Raw genomic sequence first — 16,606 nt, 5'->3', positions numbered from 1 at the left:
AACCCTCACTATGTCAACAGCATATGTCTATGAAAGATAACATTTCAAAGCCGCAGAAGGATCACAGCTAACATGAACGCCAGCAGTGCTTTGTGAACTAATAAACGGAATGGCTGACTGCTTCATTGGCAAACTCACACCCCAACCTTGAGACTATGTACTCGGGGGCTCTCAGATGCCCCACTTTCTGGGGCAAATTTACAAACTTAGATTATTATTCATATTTATGAATTTAAGAATAGAATGAAAAATGAACGCCATTATTGTCTTGACTAACTAATATGAATTCTTTCAGCTTTGATGATCAAAGAAAGAAGGGTACCACCTGAGAAGGTCAACTAGCTATGAAACTTTACTTATTTATTTTGAAAATTATATCTTATTTATTTTGTAGGCATGTATGTATATGTGTGTCTGTTGGGGGTGTGCATGGCATAGACCTCATGGGAGCTTCTCTCCTCCCACCAGGTCGTCAGACTTGGCAGCAGGTGACTTTGCCAGTTGAGCCGTCTTGCTAGTCCTATTTATTTAGTTACTTACTTATTTGTTTATTTATTTTGAGATAGATTCTTGTTTGTTTGTTTGTTTTGAGACAGGGTTTCTTTGTGTATCTTTGGCTGTCCTGGAACTCCAGGCTGGCCTCGAACTCACAGAGATCTACCAGCCTCTGCCTCCCAAGTGCTGGGGTTAAAGGCGTATGCCACCACACCCAGCGAGACATTTTTACTATGTAACCCAGGCTGGCCTGAAACTTGAAATCTTCCTGCCTCCACCCCCTGAGTACTTGGATTGGTACATTGGGCATGTATTGCCTCACTCATCTGACTGTTGGGAGGCAGAGGCAGGTGGATCTTTGTGAGTTTGAGGCCAGCCTGGTCTACAAGAGCTAGTCCCAGGACAGGCTTCAAAGCTACAGAGAAACCCTGTCTCAAAAAACCAAAACCAAAACAAACAAAAGCAACCAAACCAAACCAAAACAAAACAAAAAAAACCTACCAAAAAACTACACCAAAAACCAAAACAAAAAACTGAATGTAAGAGATCTTCTTTTCTCTTTTTAAAATATATTGAATTTTGTGACAGTGTTTTTGCTGTTGCCCTACCTGGCCTGGAACTCTGCATAGACCAGGGTAGCCTCAGACTCACAAAGAAGGGTTTCCCGAGCGTTAGGATTGAAGGCACATGCTATCAAACCCAGCTAAAATCTTTCTTCTATGAAGGAGAAAACAACATCCACACATCAGAAGGAACGAACATGAGGGAGGGAGGAAAGGGCCCTCTGAGGGTGTTCTAGCTGCAGCATCCATTATCCCTGCTTAGTCAGCCAGGAAATTGCTCCTTTTTGCTTAATGCCGACTTGGATTCGGTCTGTCACTTACAGCGCGCACATCCTGACTAATACACCGCCAGACTCATATCTGCGATATGTCCGGAATAAGTGACAGCACAAGGGAGCAGGAAGAATGGACTTGATTACATCCTTGATACATGGCTCCTGGATTACAAAGATTAAGTTAGAACCCCAAAGTATTCACTCACTGGACATCCGTACCCTAACGTGTGCCAACTGTTCTGCGTTAGATGTTGGAAACATAAAACCCAAGAGTGAGCAAGTCGAGCAGGTGAGAGGGCTCAACAGGGAAAAGCACTTCCCACCAAGCCCAAGGACCAAGCCCATGCTCCTTCCCAGACCAAATAAGCACGGCCTAAGGACACAAAACCAAAGAAGCAAGCGGACAAAAAAACAAACAAACAAACAAGCAAAATAAAAAAACCAGCAGCAGTGTCAAAGAAAGTCTCTGTAGGAACTCTGTCTAAATGAAGAGGAAGGAAAGGATCAGGGGCTGGAGAGATGGTTCAGTGGTTAAGAGCACTGGCTGCTCTTCCAGAGATCCGGGTTCAGTTCTTCCCACCCCCTGCCACACATGGCGGCTCACAACTCTCTGTAATACAGACACACCAATGCACGGTGCATGTAATGTAATGCGCATGGTGGCACATCCTAGCACTTGGGAGGCAGGGACAGGCAGATCTCTGCGAGTTCGAGGCCAGCCTGGTCTGCAAAAAGCAAAAACAAACAAAAAAGGTTCAGATGACATGGCTGCTGTGAGCCCACAGAAGGACAGAAGAGACAGTTACCTCTGAGGGGGTAACGGTCTAAAACAATTTCCCCAAAACACTAGACAGAAAAAAACAGGGCTCTAAAAGGCATTTTGTCTGGCTGGAACATGCTAGGAGGGCTGGGTGCAGACCTGGCCACTGCCAACAACACATCAGGATGGGTCGTGCTGCTCCCAGAGTGACATGGCAGCTGAATGAGAGAGTGGCCAGATGTGAGCTGACGTGACGGCAGGGGTTGTGTTTTGAAGGACAAATGAAGACCCTAGCCTCAAAGCTTGAGGAAGCCACTGAATGATTTTATGCAGGGAAACAACCTGATACATATTTCCAATCTTATTCTGTCAAATGGGCATGATAATAGCTGCCTCGTAAGGCTGTTGTGAAAATTACATGCAAGAGTTAATTAGATGCTTAAAAATAGATAAGACAAGTCTCACCCTTATTCTGCTCCAAACACTATTAAAAATTCAGAACAGAACATCCATTGGCAGGTGGGATTGTGGGAAATTTACGCCAGGGGTATAGACTTACGTTAAGGAATCATAAAGTAGCTTCAATAACACAAAGTCTAAGTCAGTTGGGAGCTTGCCTAGCATGCACGAAGCCCTAGGTTTGATCTCCACAGCTACACCAACCGGGAATGGTGGCCCATACCTCTATTCACAGCTCGGGAGCTGGGGCAGAAGGGTAAGAATTTCAAAGTCATCCCCAGTTATAAAATAAATATAACAAATTCAAGGCTAGTCTGGGCTGTGTGAAGCTTCATCTTAAAAACAAAAAACCAAGCAAACAGAAACCCAAATTCCTCTTTAGTCTGTAGTGAGCTGGACAGTTCAGGTTGCCTCTAAACTAGGACATTTCAAATTGAGATAAACTTTTGGAGATTATTCTAGAGCTAAAGTGACTCTAACGGTTATTGTATGGTTTTTCAAAACCTCTGAGAAGTAGAGAATAAAGTATCCTGGGGTCACATAACACTTGAGCTTTAAATTAGCTTTAACTTAGTAAATGGCTTTGAACTACAAAGTAACTCTCAAGAGTGCTTCTCCTGGGCCACAAGGAGAAGCAGGAAGGGAAAATACTCTTGCAGCACAAAATATCAAAATAATCTCTTTTATGTTAAAGAAAAGGCTGAGAGGAGATGTGGGGAACGAGTTCACTTCAGGCTACCAAAGCCTTACGAGACTTCTCTCTGTGCAATAGGTCACCGGGTTAGGCAGCGCATTTCACTGTCTGGCTGATTTCAAGGGACTCCTTAGATCATTTATTTAGGCCAGTGGTTTAGAAAGCATAAGCACATCAGAGAAGTGACTTGGGACAACATGATTACTTAAAATTGGAACCTTCTGAGATGGCTCAGTGGTCAAGGCTCTTGTAGTCAAGCCTGACAACCCGAGTTTGTCCCCAGGACCCACGTGGTGGGAGGAGAGAACCGACTCCGGCAAGTTGTCCTCTGACCTCCACAAGGTGTACCGTGGCACGTGCACAGGGATTGGTGTGAGCACACACTCTCACACCACACGCGTGCACACACACACTCACACAGTCATGTACAAATGTAACAGAAACTTAAAAAAAAAGTCTAGCTGATGAGGAAAGGGGAAACCACACAAATACAGCTTTTTAAAAGTTACATCGGATGCAATGACCTTGAAAACATAATGCAATTTGTTTCTCGCCAAGGGAAGATGTGACTGAAACCATCGGACTAAATATATAAGATATATGTTTATGCAAATTCAGAAAATCCAAAGAAAAGAGGGTTAAATGGGTATGTTTTATGTGCTTGGACATTTTTTCTGTTTGTACATATTTGAAATGTTGATTCCTTAGGAGTCAAATGATTTCCCTTAGCACATTACAAAATGTTATTGCTAACTTTTTTCATTTTAAAGTATAACAATATTTAGAGTAGTTTATTTTTCTCAAGTGAACTATTTATCCAAGAGGTTATATCTGATTTCAGATGGTAGCCTCCCATGAGGCTGTGCCTCTCCGAAGTCCCTAGGTTACTCTTTAATAAAAAAGACTTAAAGAGCATTTAATTATGTTGCCAGTCATACAGCTCAGGTTTATAGCTGCTGAATTTTATTCTGAATCGTGGCTAAGATATTTAATCTCATTGAGCTTCAGGTCTCCTTAAGATGGGAACAGTGAAAATGAGGACCTGTTTCATGGTTGATATGAGGGTCAAACATGGTACACAAAGAAGGGCTTCCCATAACCTGTGGTACCCAGTAGGAGCTATTATTTCTCCTGTGCTTTCATGATTGCTTTAATACATGGAACATTTTCCAGCATAAATTCTGACTTCTGAAACACATTGTTTTAAATACCTTAGCAGGGTCTAATATTCCCAGTTTTTTATATTATTGCTTTCATTTAGCTCCCAACACATGTCCACCCACCTGTTTTGCTGCGTGGCACACATAATGCCAAACATGGGCTGCAAATCACTTCACTTTCCATATTTAATATGCACAGGTGAGCTATTGGCGATTCTCTTTTTACTGTAGCTAAGTACCACTAAGAACAGGAGCAACAAATCCGTACTGAGAATGATTGTGCATTGATATTATTCTGGAATCGGGATGTGTTGTAGGAAAAGAAGCCCAACCTCTAAACATAAGCTGCTGCTTTCCCACAGAATAAAGCTAGACTCCCATCACTATAACTTTAAGCACATATCTATAGATTTTTTAAAATGGCCTTCAGTTGCAACTGTGAAAGAAACTAAGCTAACATATTAATACCGGCTTTGGAAGATGAAACATATCTTACTTTAAACATAAAAATCAAGAACAGACTTTGTGAGTTAGCATAAAATTAGTGGTGCCGATTTTTACTAGACTACCCCTTAAACAGAGTGTTTCTTTGAACCCCCACACCTGTGCTCAGAAGCTCTTGTGAGAAGCCGGGCGTACAGTACCTTGATCAGGTTGTGTCCCACAGTGTAGACAGCTGTTAAATTTCCCTTCTCTCCTGGCGCGTGCATACCTGTGCCAAACCCATGCCAAGCAACGAGGTAAGGGTTGTGAATTGTAATCCAGTATTTGACACGGTCCCCGAAGGTCTGGAAGCAGTATGTGGCATAATCATTGAAGAGATCTATCAGAGTTGCGTTTTTCCAGCCCCCATATTCCTCCTGTAGTGTCAAAGGCAAATCCCAATGGTATAAGGTAACGATGGGCTCCATATTCCTGAGTATCAGCGAGTCCAGAAGCGCGTTGTAATACTGGAGACCTTTTGCGTTCACGGCTGCTACTGTTCCATTGGGGAACAATCGTGGCCAGGAGATTGAGAACTGATAAAAAGAAACTCCTAAAAATTCCAGAGCCAACAAGTCTTTTTCCAGAAACACGTAACTGTCGGTGGATTTGGCTGTGATGTTGACATCTCTCAGGTGCGTGTAGATGAAACGATCCCAGATCGAGGGTCCTCGCCCGTCTGTCTGCCGACTCCCTTCCACTTGAAATGCTCCAGTCCCGACACCCCAGAAAAAGTTTTTAGGGAAAGTGTCATAGAGAAACAGCTGACTTGCATTGACCGGACTCACATAATGCTTTTTATCCCATAGCGCTCTCCCGTCTCCAGAGAATCCGGTAACAGCTCGCAGCAGAACAAACGCTGACAGCACGACAGATCTTCGCAGTGCCCTGTTGGACATTGTTTTCCTAGAGCGTATGTTTCTTTCATCAGAGCTGAAGAAAATCCATTCATTCCCTGGAGACCCCGCTGCACAGCCTGCCTTCATTTGCCACTAACTGCTGGACTGTCTTTATCAGCTTTCCAGCAAAAGCCTGTGATTGTAAAGCCCTGTCAATGATTAGCCTGGACCGGGAGACTTAGGATGGGTCATGAGAGCCACGCAGTTTGAGGGAGGTGGCCTCAGTGCAGTCAGCAACACGCATCGTCTTCTTGGGATGAGCAAAATGAGATGGATGGGAATGCATCTCCGGCGCTAATTTGAGTGTGGTAAGTAAACCCATGGGAACGATGCCCAAGGGTGGCGTTGTCTGTGCAGCCTCTCACATAGATCGTTTCTGAATGTTTTGAACTTTATTGAATAAGGGATCTACTTTTCTATTCTTAGAGTCTTAGAGTGGTAATTTTATCATCTCACATTTTAGGAAAAGCAATTTTACATACAAGTCAATAGCTGGAAATAAATAATTAAAAGCAGGCTACCACACTTCAACCAAAAACATACACACCCAAGAATAATCTTAGTAAATGTCATCTGTTTTAAGAAAACTTAGTTGAAGGCCGGGCGGTGGTGGCACACGCCTTTAATCCCAGCACTCAGGAGGCAGAGGCAGGCAGATCTCTGTGAGTTTGAGGCCAGACTTGTGTACATAGTTAGTTCCAGGACAGCTAGGGCTACACAAAGAAACCCTGTCTCAAAAACAAACAAACAAACAAACAAACAAACAAACAACTTAGTTGAGCACACTGGCTCACGCCTGTAACTCTGGAAGTTGGGAGACTGGGGCAGGAGGATTGCTGTGAGTCTATTAAGGCCTGCCTAAGCTGCATAATTCAAAGCCATTTTGGCTACAAAGCAAGACTCCATCTCAAAGAACTACAAACCAAGCCAAGTAGGTGCTTTAGGGTCGGTGCCCCTAGGAGGTAGTGGCAAGAGGACCAGAAGTTCTAGGTCATTCTTGGCTACATAAGGAATTTGAGGTCACCGGGGCTACGTGGCACTGAATGTGGGAGATAATTTGAGTTTGAGGATTTGTTGGAGTATATGAATTGAATTTCTTTTTGCAATACTAGGGCTTGAACTCAGGACATGTGCATGCTAAGTAAATGCCCCACCACGGGCCTATGGCTCTAGTCCTCTTTTGACTCTTATTTTAAAGCAGGGGCTCACTCTGTTACCTATGAACTTGATATGTAGTGCAAGCTGACCTGTAACTTGTGGCAATTCCCCTGCCTCAGGCTTACATCACCAGGTCAAGGAAGTGGCCCAAATTAATTTTATTATTTTTTTATTATTTATTTATTTATTTATTTATTTATTTATAGAGGGTCTCACTTCATAGCCCTGGCTGTCCTGGAACTCAATTGTGCACTGGTACACTTCTCAACCCTTGAGAGGCACAGGTAGGCAGACTCCACAGTGAGTTCCAGGCTAGCCAGAGCTACATAGTGAGACCCTGTCTCAAAAGCAAGAAAGTCGCCGGGTGGTGGTGGCGCACGCCTTTAATCCCAGCACTTGGGAGGCAGAGGCAGGCGGATCTCTGTGAGTTCGAGACCAGCCTGGTCTACAAGAGCTAGTTCCAGGACAGGCTCCAAAACCACAGAGAAACCCTGTCTCGAAAAACAAAAATAAATAAATAAATAAATAATAATAAAAAAATAATAAAATAAAAAACTATCCAAGACAGGTCCTCATTCTGTAGTCCAGGCTGGCTTGGGATGTCTGAAGCTCTTCCTGCCTCGGCCTCTGAGTGCCGATTTACATACAGGGTTTTGTTGTGTCTCCAAGGTTGACCCTGCCTGTCATCCATGTGGTCTGCCTCAGCCTCCCCAGAGAAAAAGCATTATTTTTATGTGGAAGGAAAAGAGTCCAATAAGTGGCAGTCAGAGGCAGGGTTGAAAGCCCGACTCTGACCTGGTTCAGGCTTCCCTTATCATCACTTGAGCCCGTGTGTGCACACATCCCTCTAGCTCGACACACACTAAGCTGCCCACACCCAGTTCAGCCTCAGTGTTTTCCCAGGTGTGCCCCACCACTGGCTACATGATTCTCCCTTTATCTAGATCGTGTCTGGGGTTTCTTGTTTTGGTTTGGTTTTTTTTTTTTTTTTTTTGGTTTTTCGAGACAGGGTTTCTCTGTGGTTTTGGAGCCTGTCCTGGAACTAGCTCTTGTAGACCAGGCTGGTCTCGAACTCACAGAGATCCACCTGCCTCTGCCTCCCGAGTGCTGGGATTAAAGGCGTGCACCACCACTGCCCGGCTTGGTTTGGTTTTTGGAGACAGTGTTTCTCCATGGAGCCCTGGCTGTTCTGGAACTCACTCTGTAGACGAAGCTAGGCTTGAACTCATAGAGATCCTCCTGTCTCTGCCTCTCAAGTGCTGGGATTAAAGGTGTGTGCCATCACCCTTTGGTGCAATAATTCTTTTTTTTAAATATTTTATTTAGCCGGGCGGTGGTGGCTCACGCCTTTAATCCCAGCACTTGGGAGGCAGAGGCAGGCGGATCTCTGTGAGTTCGAAACCAGCCTGGTCTACAAGAGCTAGTTCCAGGACAGGCTCCAAAACCACAGAGAAACCCTGTCTCGAAAAACCAAAAAAAAAAAAAATTATTTATTTATTATGGATACAGTGTTCTGCCTGCATGTATGCCCGCAATCCGGAAGAGGGCACCAGATCCCATTACAGATGGTTGTAAGCCACCATGTGGTTGCTGGGAATTGAACTCAGGACCTTTGGAAGAGCAGGCAGTGCTCTTAACCATTGAGCCATCTGTCCAGCCCCAGTGCAATAATTCTTGAAGTTAATCATGACTCAATTATTTTTTTCCTTTAAAAATATTTTATTATTTTTTGAGAATTTCATATATGCATAAAAGGCATTTTGGCATATTTACTCTCATCCCTCCCTTTCTCTAATTCCTTCTGGATCCATCCCCACTTCCTACACCTTCCCAACTTTTGTGTTTGAGAGAGGCTGCCCCAGATCTTACTATATAGAATATGCTGACTCTGAATTCCCAGATAACTACTGAGTCAGATTTGTACTGCCTGTATACTCGTGGGTGTTGGGCCATCCACTGGAGTATGGTCAACCTAGGAAGGGCCACACCCTTAAAGAAATCTGACCCAGTCCCAGAAGTTATCAGCTGTCAATAGCTCCCCTGTCCTGCTGAAATATCGACTGACTTGATCTTGTGTAGGTTGGTTTTGCTTGTTTTTTGAGACAGGGTTTCACTATGTAACACTGGACGTCCTGGAACTTACTACGCAGACCAAGCTGGCCAGGCACTCACAGGGACACGCCTACATCATGAGTGCTAGGACTGAAGGCGTGCGCAGCCAGGCCTGGCTCTTGGGCTGGTCTTACGTAGGCAGCCACTGCTGCTGTGAGTTCATGGGTGGAGCAGTTTTTCTCTTTTTCTGAGACAGGATTTTGCCAAGGAGCCTGCGTGCCACTATGACCAGTGTGTTCCAAAGGGATCATTAATGTTTTTGAGGACCATGCAGAGACATTTAAATACTTAAGGTGGAACCAAAGGTTCAGCTCGGTGGCTGACTGTGTCTTGGAGGTGAAGTGTATAGCTGAGTTAAAAACAGTGTAACTTATGAATGAATCAGATCATTACCAACACAAAATTATAAGAAAACACAATTTCTACCAACTTGTGGTTGGATGGTGAGTTCTGGTTTAATTTTCCTTCTCCTCCTCCTTCTTTCTTCTCCTTCTTTCTTTCTTTCTTTCTTTCTTTCTTTCTTTCTTTCTTTCTTTCTTTTTTTTTTCTTTCGATTTTTCGAGATAGGGTTTCTCTGTGTAGCCCTGGCTTTCCGGAACCAGCTCTGTAGACCAGGCTGGCCCTGAACTCAGAGATCCATTTTCCTCTGTTTTCCAAGTGCTGGGATTAAAAGTGTGCATCACCACCGCTCATTTTTAATATCCCTTCTTTTATATATTTAATTTTATTTATTTATTTTAAAGATATATTGACTGAGGCTGGTAAAAGGGTCAGCAGTTAAGAGCACTCATTGTCCTTGAAGAGGATTTGAGTTTGGCTCCCAGCCACTCACAAGCAGCAGACAACCATCCGCAATTCTAGTTCCAGGGAGACTGATGGTTTTTTTCTGACCTCCAAAGGCACCCGTGTGGCATATGTATACACACCCAGACAAACAGATGCGCTCACATAAAATATGGATAAATAAATCTAAACTTTTTTTTTGAGACAGGGTTTCTCTGTGTAGCCTTGGTTGTCCTGGAACTCTCCCTGTAGACCAGGCTGGCCTCAAACTCGCAGAGATCTTCCTGCCTCTGTCTCCCGAGTGCAGGGGAAAAAGGTGTGCGCCATCACACTCAGCTGAAAAAAATCTGTAAGGTTAAACAAGATGTATATGTGTGCAACTTAGTGAGGTTAAAGTTTCTTGATGAGAAACCAGATGCTTTCCCACTAAGGCAGGAAGAAGCAGGTGTCTGTTCTCATCACTGTTAGTGTGTGCAGTCCTGATGGTTGGCCTTGGGACTTCCCTAATGCTCGCTCTACCACTGACCTGCACACCTACTCTCTTCTCTCAGTTCAGCACCATGCTAGAATCTCTACCTAATGCAACCACAAAATGTACACACTGGGAAGCAACAAAAAAAATATAAATTTATAGGTGATCATGACTGTTTTATACAGAAAATCCCAAAGAATCAGCTGAAAATCCTGGCACAAATGAACAGCTATAGTAAAGTTGTAAAATGGAAGTTAATATAGAGGGCTGGAGAGGTGGTTCAGCGGTTAAGAGCACTGGCTGCTCTCCCAGAGGTCCTGAGTTCAATTCCCAGCAACCATATGGTGGCTCACAACCATCTGTAATGACATCTGGTGCCCTCTTCTGACCTGCAGGCTTATACACAGACAGAATATTGTATACGTAATAAATAAATCTTAAAAAATATATATAGAGAGAGAAGCCAATAAATTGCTTTTTTGTACTCCATCAATAAAATCTTAAAACTTGATATTGAAAAGGTTAGATTGGCCAGGCAGTGGTGGCACACGCCTTTAATCCCAGCACTCGGGAGGCAGAGACAGGCAGATCTCTGTGAGTTCGAGGCCAGCCTGGTCTACAAGAGCTAGTTCCAGGACAGGAACCAAAAGCTACGGAGAAACCCTGTCTCGAAAAATCCAAAAAAAAAAAAAAAAGAAAAAAAAGAAAAAGAAAAGAAAAAAAGAAAAGGTTAGATTGGATTTGGGAACATGATTTAGTGGGTACAAGCACTTCCTGTGCAGGCCTGAGGACCTGAATTTGAATCCCCAGTATATATACAAAGAGAAAGTTCAACAGGGGGCCTGGTGTGGTTAATCCCAGCACTTGAGGCAGAGGCAGACAGATCTCTGGGCGATTTATGTCAGCCTGGTCTATATATTGAGTTCTGGTCCAGTGAGTGCCATACATTGAGACCCTGGGTTTTATTGTTACTATTGTTTTCAAATTTGTCATGGCTACGTTTTTGTAAGCCCCAGTTTTGAGTGGCAGATTTTCTTCTCCACACACAAAAATCCTTTGCTTATATAATATAAACAAACTATAAAGAAATGCATTTAAATATCTGTATAACACACACAGGTAGCATTCAATATCCAGGGAGCAGAGAACTATGGAAGGATTGCCACGGGGTGGCAAGGACATCCATCTCCCGGTGTGGCAGCTTCTCGAGCCCTGATATCTTTCAGGATCTGGAGAAACACTCCGTTCAAGAAGATGTGCAAGCTAGTGCTCTCTAGGGCCTCGGAACTCTCACAGTCTGGGGTCGAAAGGAAAGACCGTTCCTTCTTCTACACAGATGTCCTCATGGGCAGGGACAGAGCTGTTGACCAGCTAGCCTCCCTGGCCCAGATGGCTCCAGGGTTAGCGAGTCCTGTCACAAGAGAATAGGTAGAGTGACAGGCAGGGCACCCACCTTCCGGTGTTCTCCGCACGAGGAGACAAGAATGTGTGCATTCCCATATATGTGCACGGACACAGACATACTGTGTACACAAAGTAAGCTAACTAGCCACCGTCTTTTAAAAAGAAGGCAGCCGAGCTGGGGGTGTAGCTCAGTTGACCGAGTGCATGCTTAGCATGCTGGAAGCCCTAGGTTCGAGTCTCAGCACAGTGTTAACTGAACGGTGGTGCATGCCTGTCATCAGCACGTGTGGTGTGGAAGCAGGAAAATCAGAAGTTAAAGGCCTGAGGCTGGAGAGATGGCTCAGCGATTAAGATCTCTGGCCTCTCTTTCAGAGGTCCTGAGTTCAGTTTCCAGCAGCCACGTGGTAGCTTACAGGCTATCCATAATGGGACGGATGCCCTCTTCTGGCAAGTAGGCGTATATGCAGGTAGAGTATTCATACACATAAAATACACTTTAAAAAATCTTAAAATAATAATAATAAATCCAAGGCCATTCTCTGTAATCAGGGTGCTTGAAGCCAGCTTTCATTACACAATGTTCTGTCTTAAAATAAAATAATCTTAAAAATATCAATCTGGGGAGGTGGCTCAATAGCTAAGTGCTTGCTGTATAGGCAGCAGGAGTGAGGACTAGAGTTTGGATCCCCAGAACTCACGCAAATGCCAGGTGGGCACGGCAGCTCCGCCCCCTGAAATTCCAGTGCATCAGAGGTAGAAATTGGAGGGAGTTTGATCAAGAACCTCTATCTCAATTGACAAGCTAGATGTGGTGGTACATTCCTGTAATCCCAGAGCTTGGTGGGTGGAGGCAGGAGAATCAGGAGTTCAAGGTCATCCTCAGATACGTGGTCAGCCTGAGACCAAAAACAATACTAACAAGATCTATATAAATGGAGCGGTAGACCAGTTACATGGATTAAAAAAATTATTATGATTTTCTTCTGCAGTCCCAGGACTAGAGATGTGGCTCTGTTGGTAGAGTGTTTGCTGCCTCTCTAGGCCCTGGGTTTGATCTCCAACACTGCATACTGAGGATGGTGTTATGTTGTGAGTTTGAGGCCAGGCTGGGACACATGAGACTCTATCTCAAAAACAAAAGCAAAAACCCAGCAAAACAAAATAGCCAATTTTCTATGGACTTTGATCTATAGTCTCAATAAAATCTCAATAAAGATCTAGCCAGAAAAACACCAACATCTACCCCCAAAACTTTTTATCCCCAGCTCCACTCTTTATCCAGTGAGTGATCCCTGCCCCGCATCCTTCCAGCCCCTGGCAACCATCGCTCTACTCTGTGTCTGTAAATCTGAGCACGCCATGAACTTTATCTCGGCAGGATAACGGGGACTTCTACTTTGCATCTAGCTTTCTAATTTAGCATGATCCGGGGTTGATGCATGGTTGCTCTTGTTGTTCCTGCTGCTGCTATTTTGAGGCCCAGACTGAGCACAAATCCCTAGACTCCTAGACTCAGGCAATCCTCCTGCCTCGTTAGGGAAGCTGGGACTGTCGAGGCAGGAAACTGCTTAGCTCTCATTTTTAAGTCTGTTTTTGAGATGAGAGATGGTTAAGTGGGTAAGAAAACTACCTGCTCTTCCAAAGGTCCTGAGTTCAATTCTCAGCATCCACATGGTGGCTCACAACTATCTGTAATTTTTTTAAAATTACATTTATGCCAGGTGGTGGTGGTGCACATCTTTAATCCCAGCACTCAGGAAGCAGAGGCAGTCAGATCTCTGTGAATTTGAGGCCAGCCTGGTCTACAAAGCAAGTTTCTGGACTGCCAGGGCTGTACACAGAGAAACATTGTCATGAACTCCCCTCCCCTCAAAAAGGTACATTTGTTTATTTATTTGTTTATTTACTTACTTACTGTGTGGGGGCACACATGTGTATCACAGCTCACACAAGGTCAGAAGACATCTTGTGTGAATTGGTTTTTCCTTCCACCATGGAGGCTCTAGAGATTGACTCTATGCAGTCAGGCTTGCCAGCAAACGCTTTCTACCTGCTGAGCCACCTTTCTCTAACCTGGAAGTTTAATTGTGAAAATTATTTTTATTTGATTTTATCTAATTTCTACCATATTTAATCTCTACCCTTGGAGACTGACTTAACAGATCTAAATAGACACTTGATGTTTCTTTCGTGGTAAGGAAGACAGGGTTTCCATACAGCCCAGGCTGGCTTTGAATATACTAGATAGCTGAGAATGACCTTGAACTCCTGACCTTCCTTCCTCCGTCCTCCCAAGTGCTGAGATTACAGGTATGTACCACCTCACGGGACTGTGTTCTCCCTTTCTCCCTACCCTTTCTTCTTTTTGTTTGGTAATGTCTCTATCTTGAATTTTTGTGCGTTTATCTGATTATAGTGAAAAGTTTGGACATCTTTTCATATTTTTATTGATCTTAAGTTTCTTTTGTTGTGAGTAGTCAATATTTGTTGTCTGCCTTTTTTTTTAATGTACCGTGTACACATGTGGAGGCACATACACGTACCATGTCACATATGTGGAGGTCAGACAACTTGGATGTCCTGGTACTTGCTGAATAAATAATTTTTTTTTCGAGACAGGGTTTCTTTGCAGCTTTGAAGTCTGTCCTGGAACTAGCTCTTGTAGACGAGGTTGGCCTCGAACTCACAGAGATCCGCCTGCCTCTGCCTCCCAAGTGCTGGGATTAAAGGTGTGTGCCACCATTGCCCAGCATAAATAAATATTTAAATATAAAGAAATACATTAATTAATTCAGTTCTGATTTGTGTTCATTTGCAACTTTTTTTTTTTTGAGGTGGAGTCTTGCTGTGAAGATCAGGCTAGCCTCCAGCTGACAAAGACACACCTGCCTCTGCCTCCATGTCTGGCAAGATTTTTCATGTGTATTTTGTGTAAGACCTTGTTAGACTTCCTTTCGTTAGGCCTTTGAAATTCAGACCTGTAGTGGTGGGCATGGTGGCACACACCTTTGATCCCAGAACCCTGGAGACAGAGGTAGTTTCTGAGGCAAGAATTCAATCTCTGTGAGTTTCAAGGCAACCAGGGCTATATAGTGAGACCCAGTCCAGTTGACTCATGAGTTAAGTAATTCAAACCTATGCTCTTTTTTTTTTTTTTTGGTTTTTCGAGACAGGGTTTCTCTGTGGCTTTGGAGCCTGTCCTGGAACTAGCTCTGTACACCAGGCTGGTCTCGAACTCACAGAGATCCGCCTGCCTCTGCCTCCCGAGTGCTGGGATTAAAGGCGTGCGCCACCATCGCCCGGCTAAACCTATGCTCTTTTGTATTTTTTTTTTTTTCGAGACAGGGTTTCTCTGTAGCTTTGGTGCCTGTTCCAGAACTAGCTCTTGTAGACCAGGTCGGCCTCGAACTCACAGAGATCTGCCTGCCTCTGCCTCCCAAGTGCTGGGATTAAAGGCGTGCGCCACCACTGCCCGGCCTATGCTCTTTTGTAAAGTTTTCTTTTTGCGACAGGATCTTGCTATCTAAGTATCTCAGGATGGTTGCAAACTCTCAAGTCTAGCAAGGGCTGAGATAATACACACATATCGTCGTGCCTGATACACACACATCATCGTGTCTGATACACACACATCATCATGCCTGATACACACACATCATCATACCTGATACACGCACATCATTGTGTCTGATACACACACATCACGCCTGATACACACATATCATCGTGTCTGATCCACACACATCATCATGCCTGATACACACACATCATGCCTGATACACACACATCATCGTGTCTGATACACATCATGCCTGATACATACATATCATCATGCCTGATAAACACACATCATTGTGTCTGATACACACACATCGTCATGCCTGATACACACATATCATCATGCCTGATACACATCATGCCTGATACACACATATCATCATGCCTGATACACACACATCATGCCTGATACACACACATCATGCCTGGTACACACACATCATCATGCATGATATATCATCATTACAGACCCCGAAAGACCTTTTTGTTTTAAAAAAAAGGTATGCAGAGTACTGCTCTATATAAACGGAGGTGTAATATATTCAATTTTATTTCAGCTGCATGTCAGTAAAGATGATTGGAAAGATGTCTATGAAATCAAAATTTTTTTATTGAAAACCATTGAACTATGAATGAGGATTCCAGGCTTGCCTTATCAAAGAATTTCTGATTGTTCCATCCCCTGCTCTCCCTTCCCACTCTTCTTTCTCCTCCCTTTCTTCCTCCTTCCTCTGCATCTTTTGGAAATGAAGTATTGCTATGCTATGCTATGCTATGCTATGCTATGCTATGCTATGCTATGCTATGCTATGCTATGCTATGCTATGCTAGAGATCCCTTGAACTCTAGGACTCAAGGGATCCTCCCATCTCGGCCTTTGGTTACTGGGACCTAACATACCTAAGAACCTTGGCAGGCTGGAGGTGGCTCAGAGTTCAGAAACCCAAAACCCATGTATATGCCCAGTGGGAACGGTGGGCCACCTGTAATTTCAGCTCTCCAAAGGCTGAGGCAGAGGAACCTGGAAGCAAACAGGTTAGCTCCTAGCTCTATCACTGAGCTCTGGGTTCAACTGAGCAATTCCTGGAGACTCCTGATATCAGTCTCGGACCTCTACATCCTGAGCATATGTGTATGTGAACCTATGTACATACACATACGCCCACACACTCCAATATACATTTATATGGATATTCATACTATACACACAAACACAGGTCTAAAACCAAGAAGGTCCTAGAGGCCTATGGTATCCCACATGTGCGTGGTTTTCCATGGCAGGAGTTTGCAAGGAAGGGACAGTAGTTTCCTTCACTGGCTGTATCTCACAT

At 43.9% G+C, this 16,606-nt stretch overlaps 1 protein-coding gene across 1 annotated transcript in view; it reads right to left on the bottom strand.

Moving 5' to 3' along the window:
- The window catches only part of Klb (klotho beta), a 35,713-nt gene extending 29,817 nt beyond the window's left edge, over positions 1-5,896 (bottom strand). Inside the window, exon 1 of the mRNA XM_057773145.1 lies at positions 5,051-5,896. Coding sequence (XP_057629128.1) covers positions 5,051-5,875 — 825 coding nt within the window. The 5' untranslated portion in view covers positions 5,876-5,896. The remainder of the gene's footprint in view (positions 1-5,050) is intronic.
- Between the last annotated feature and the right edge of the window lie 10,710 nt (positions 5,897-16,606).

Source organism: Chionomys nivalis, chromosome 6, assembly GCF_950005125.1.
Source record: "Chionomys nivalis chromosome 6, mChiNiv1.1, whole genome shotgun sequence".
NCBI classification, from domain to species: Eukaryota; Metazoa; Chordata; class Mammalia; order Rodentia; family Cricetidae; genus Chionomys; species Chionomys nivalis.
The sequence above is the reverse complement of the archived record's forward strand: the minus strand, read 5'-3'. Positions and strand labels throughout refer to the sequence as shown.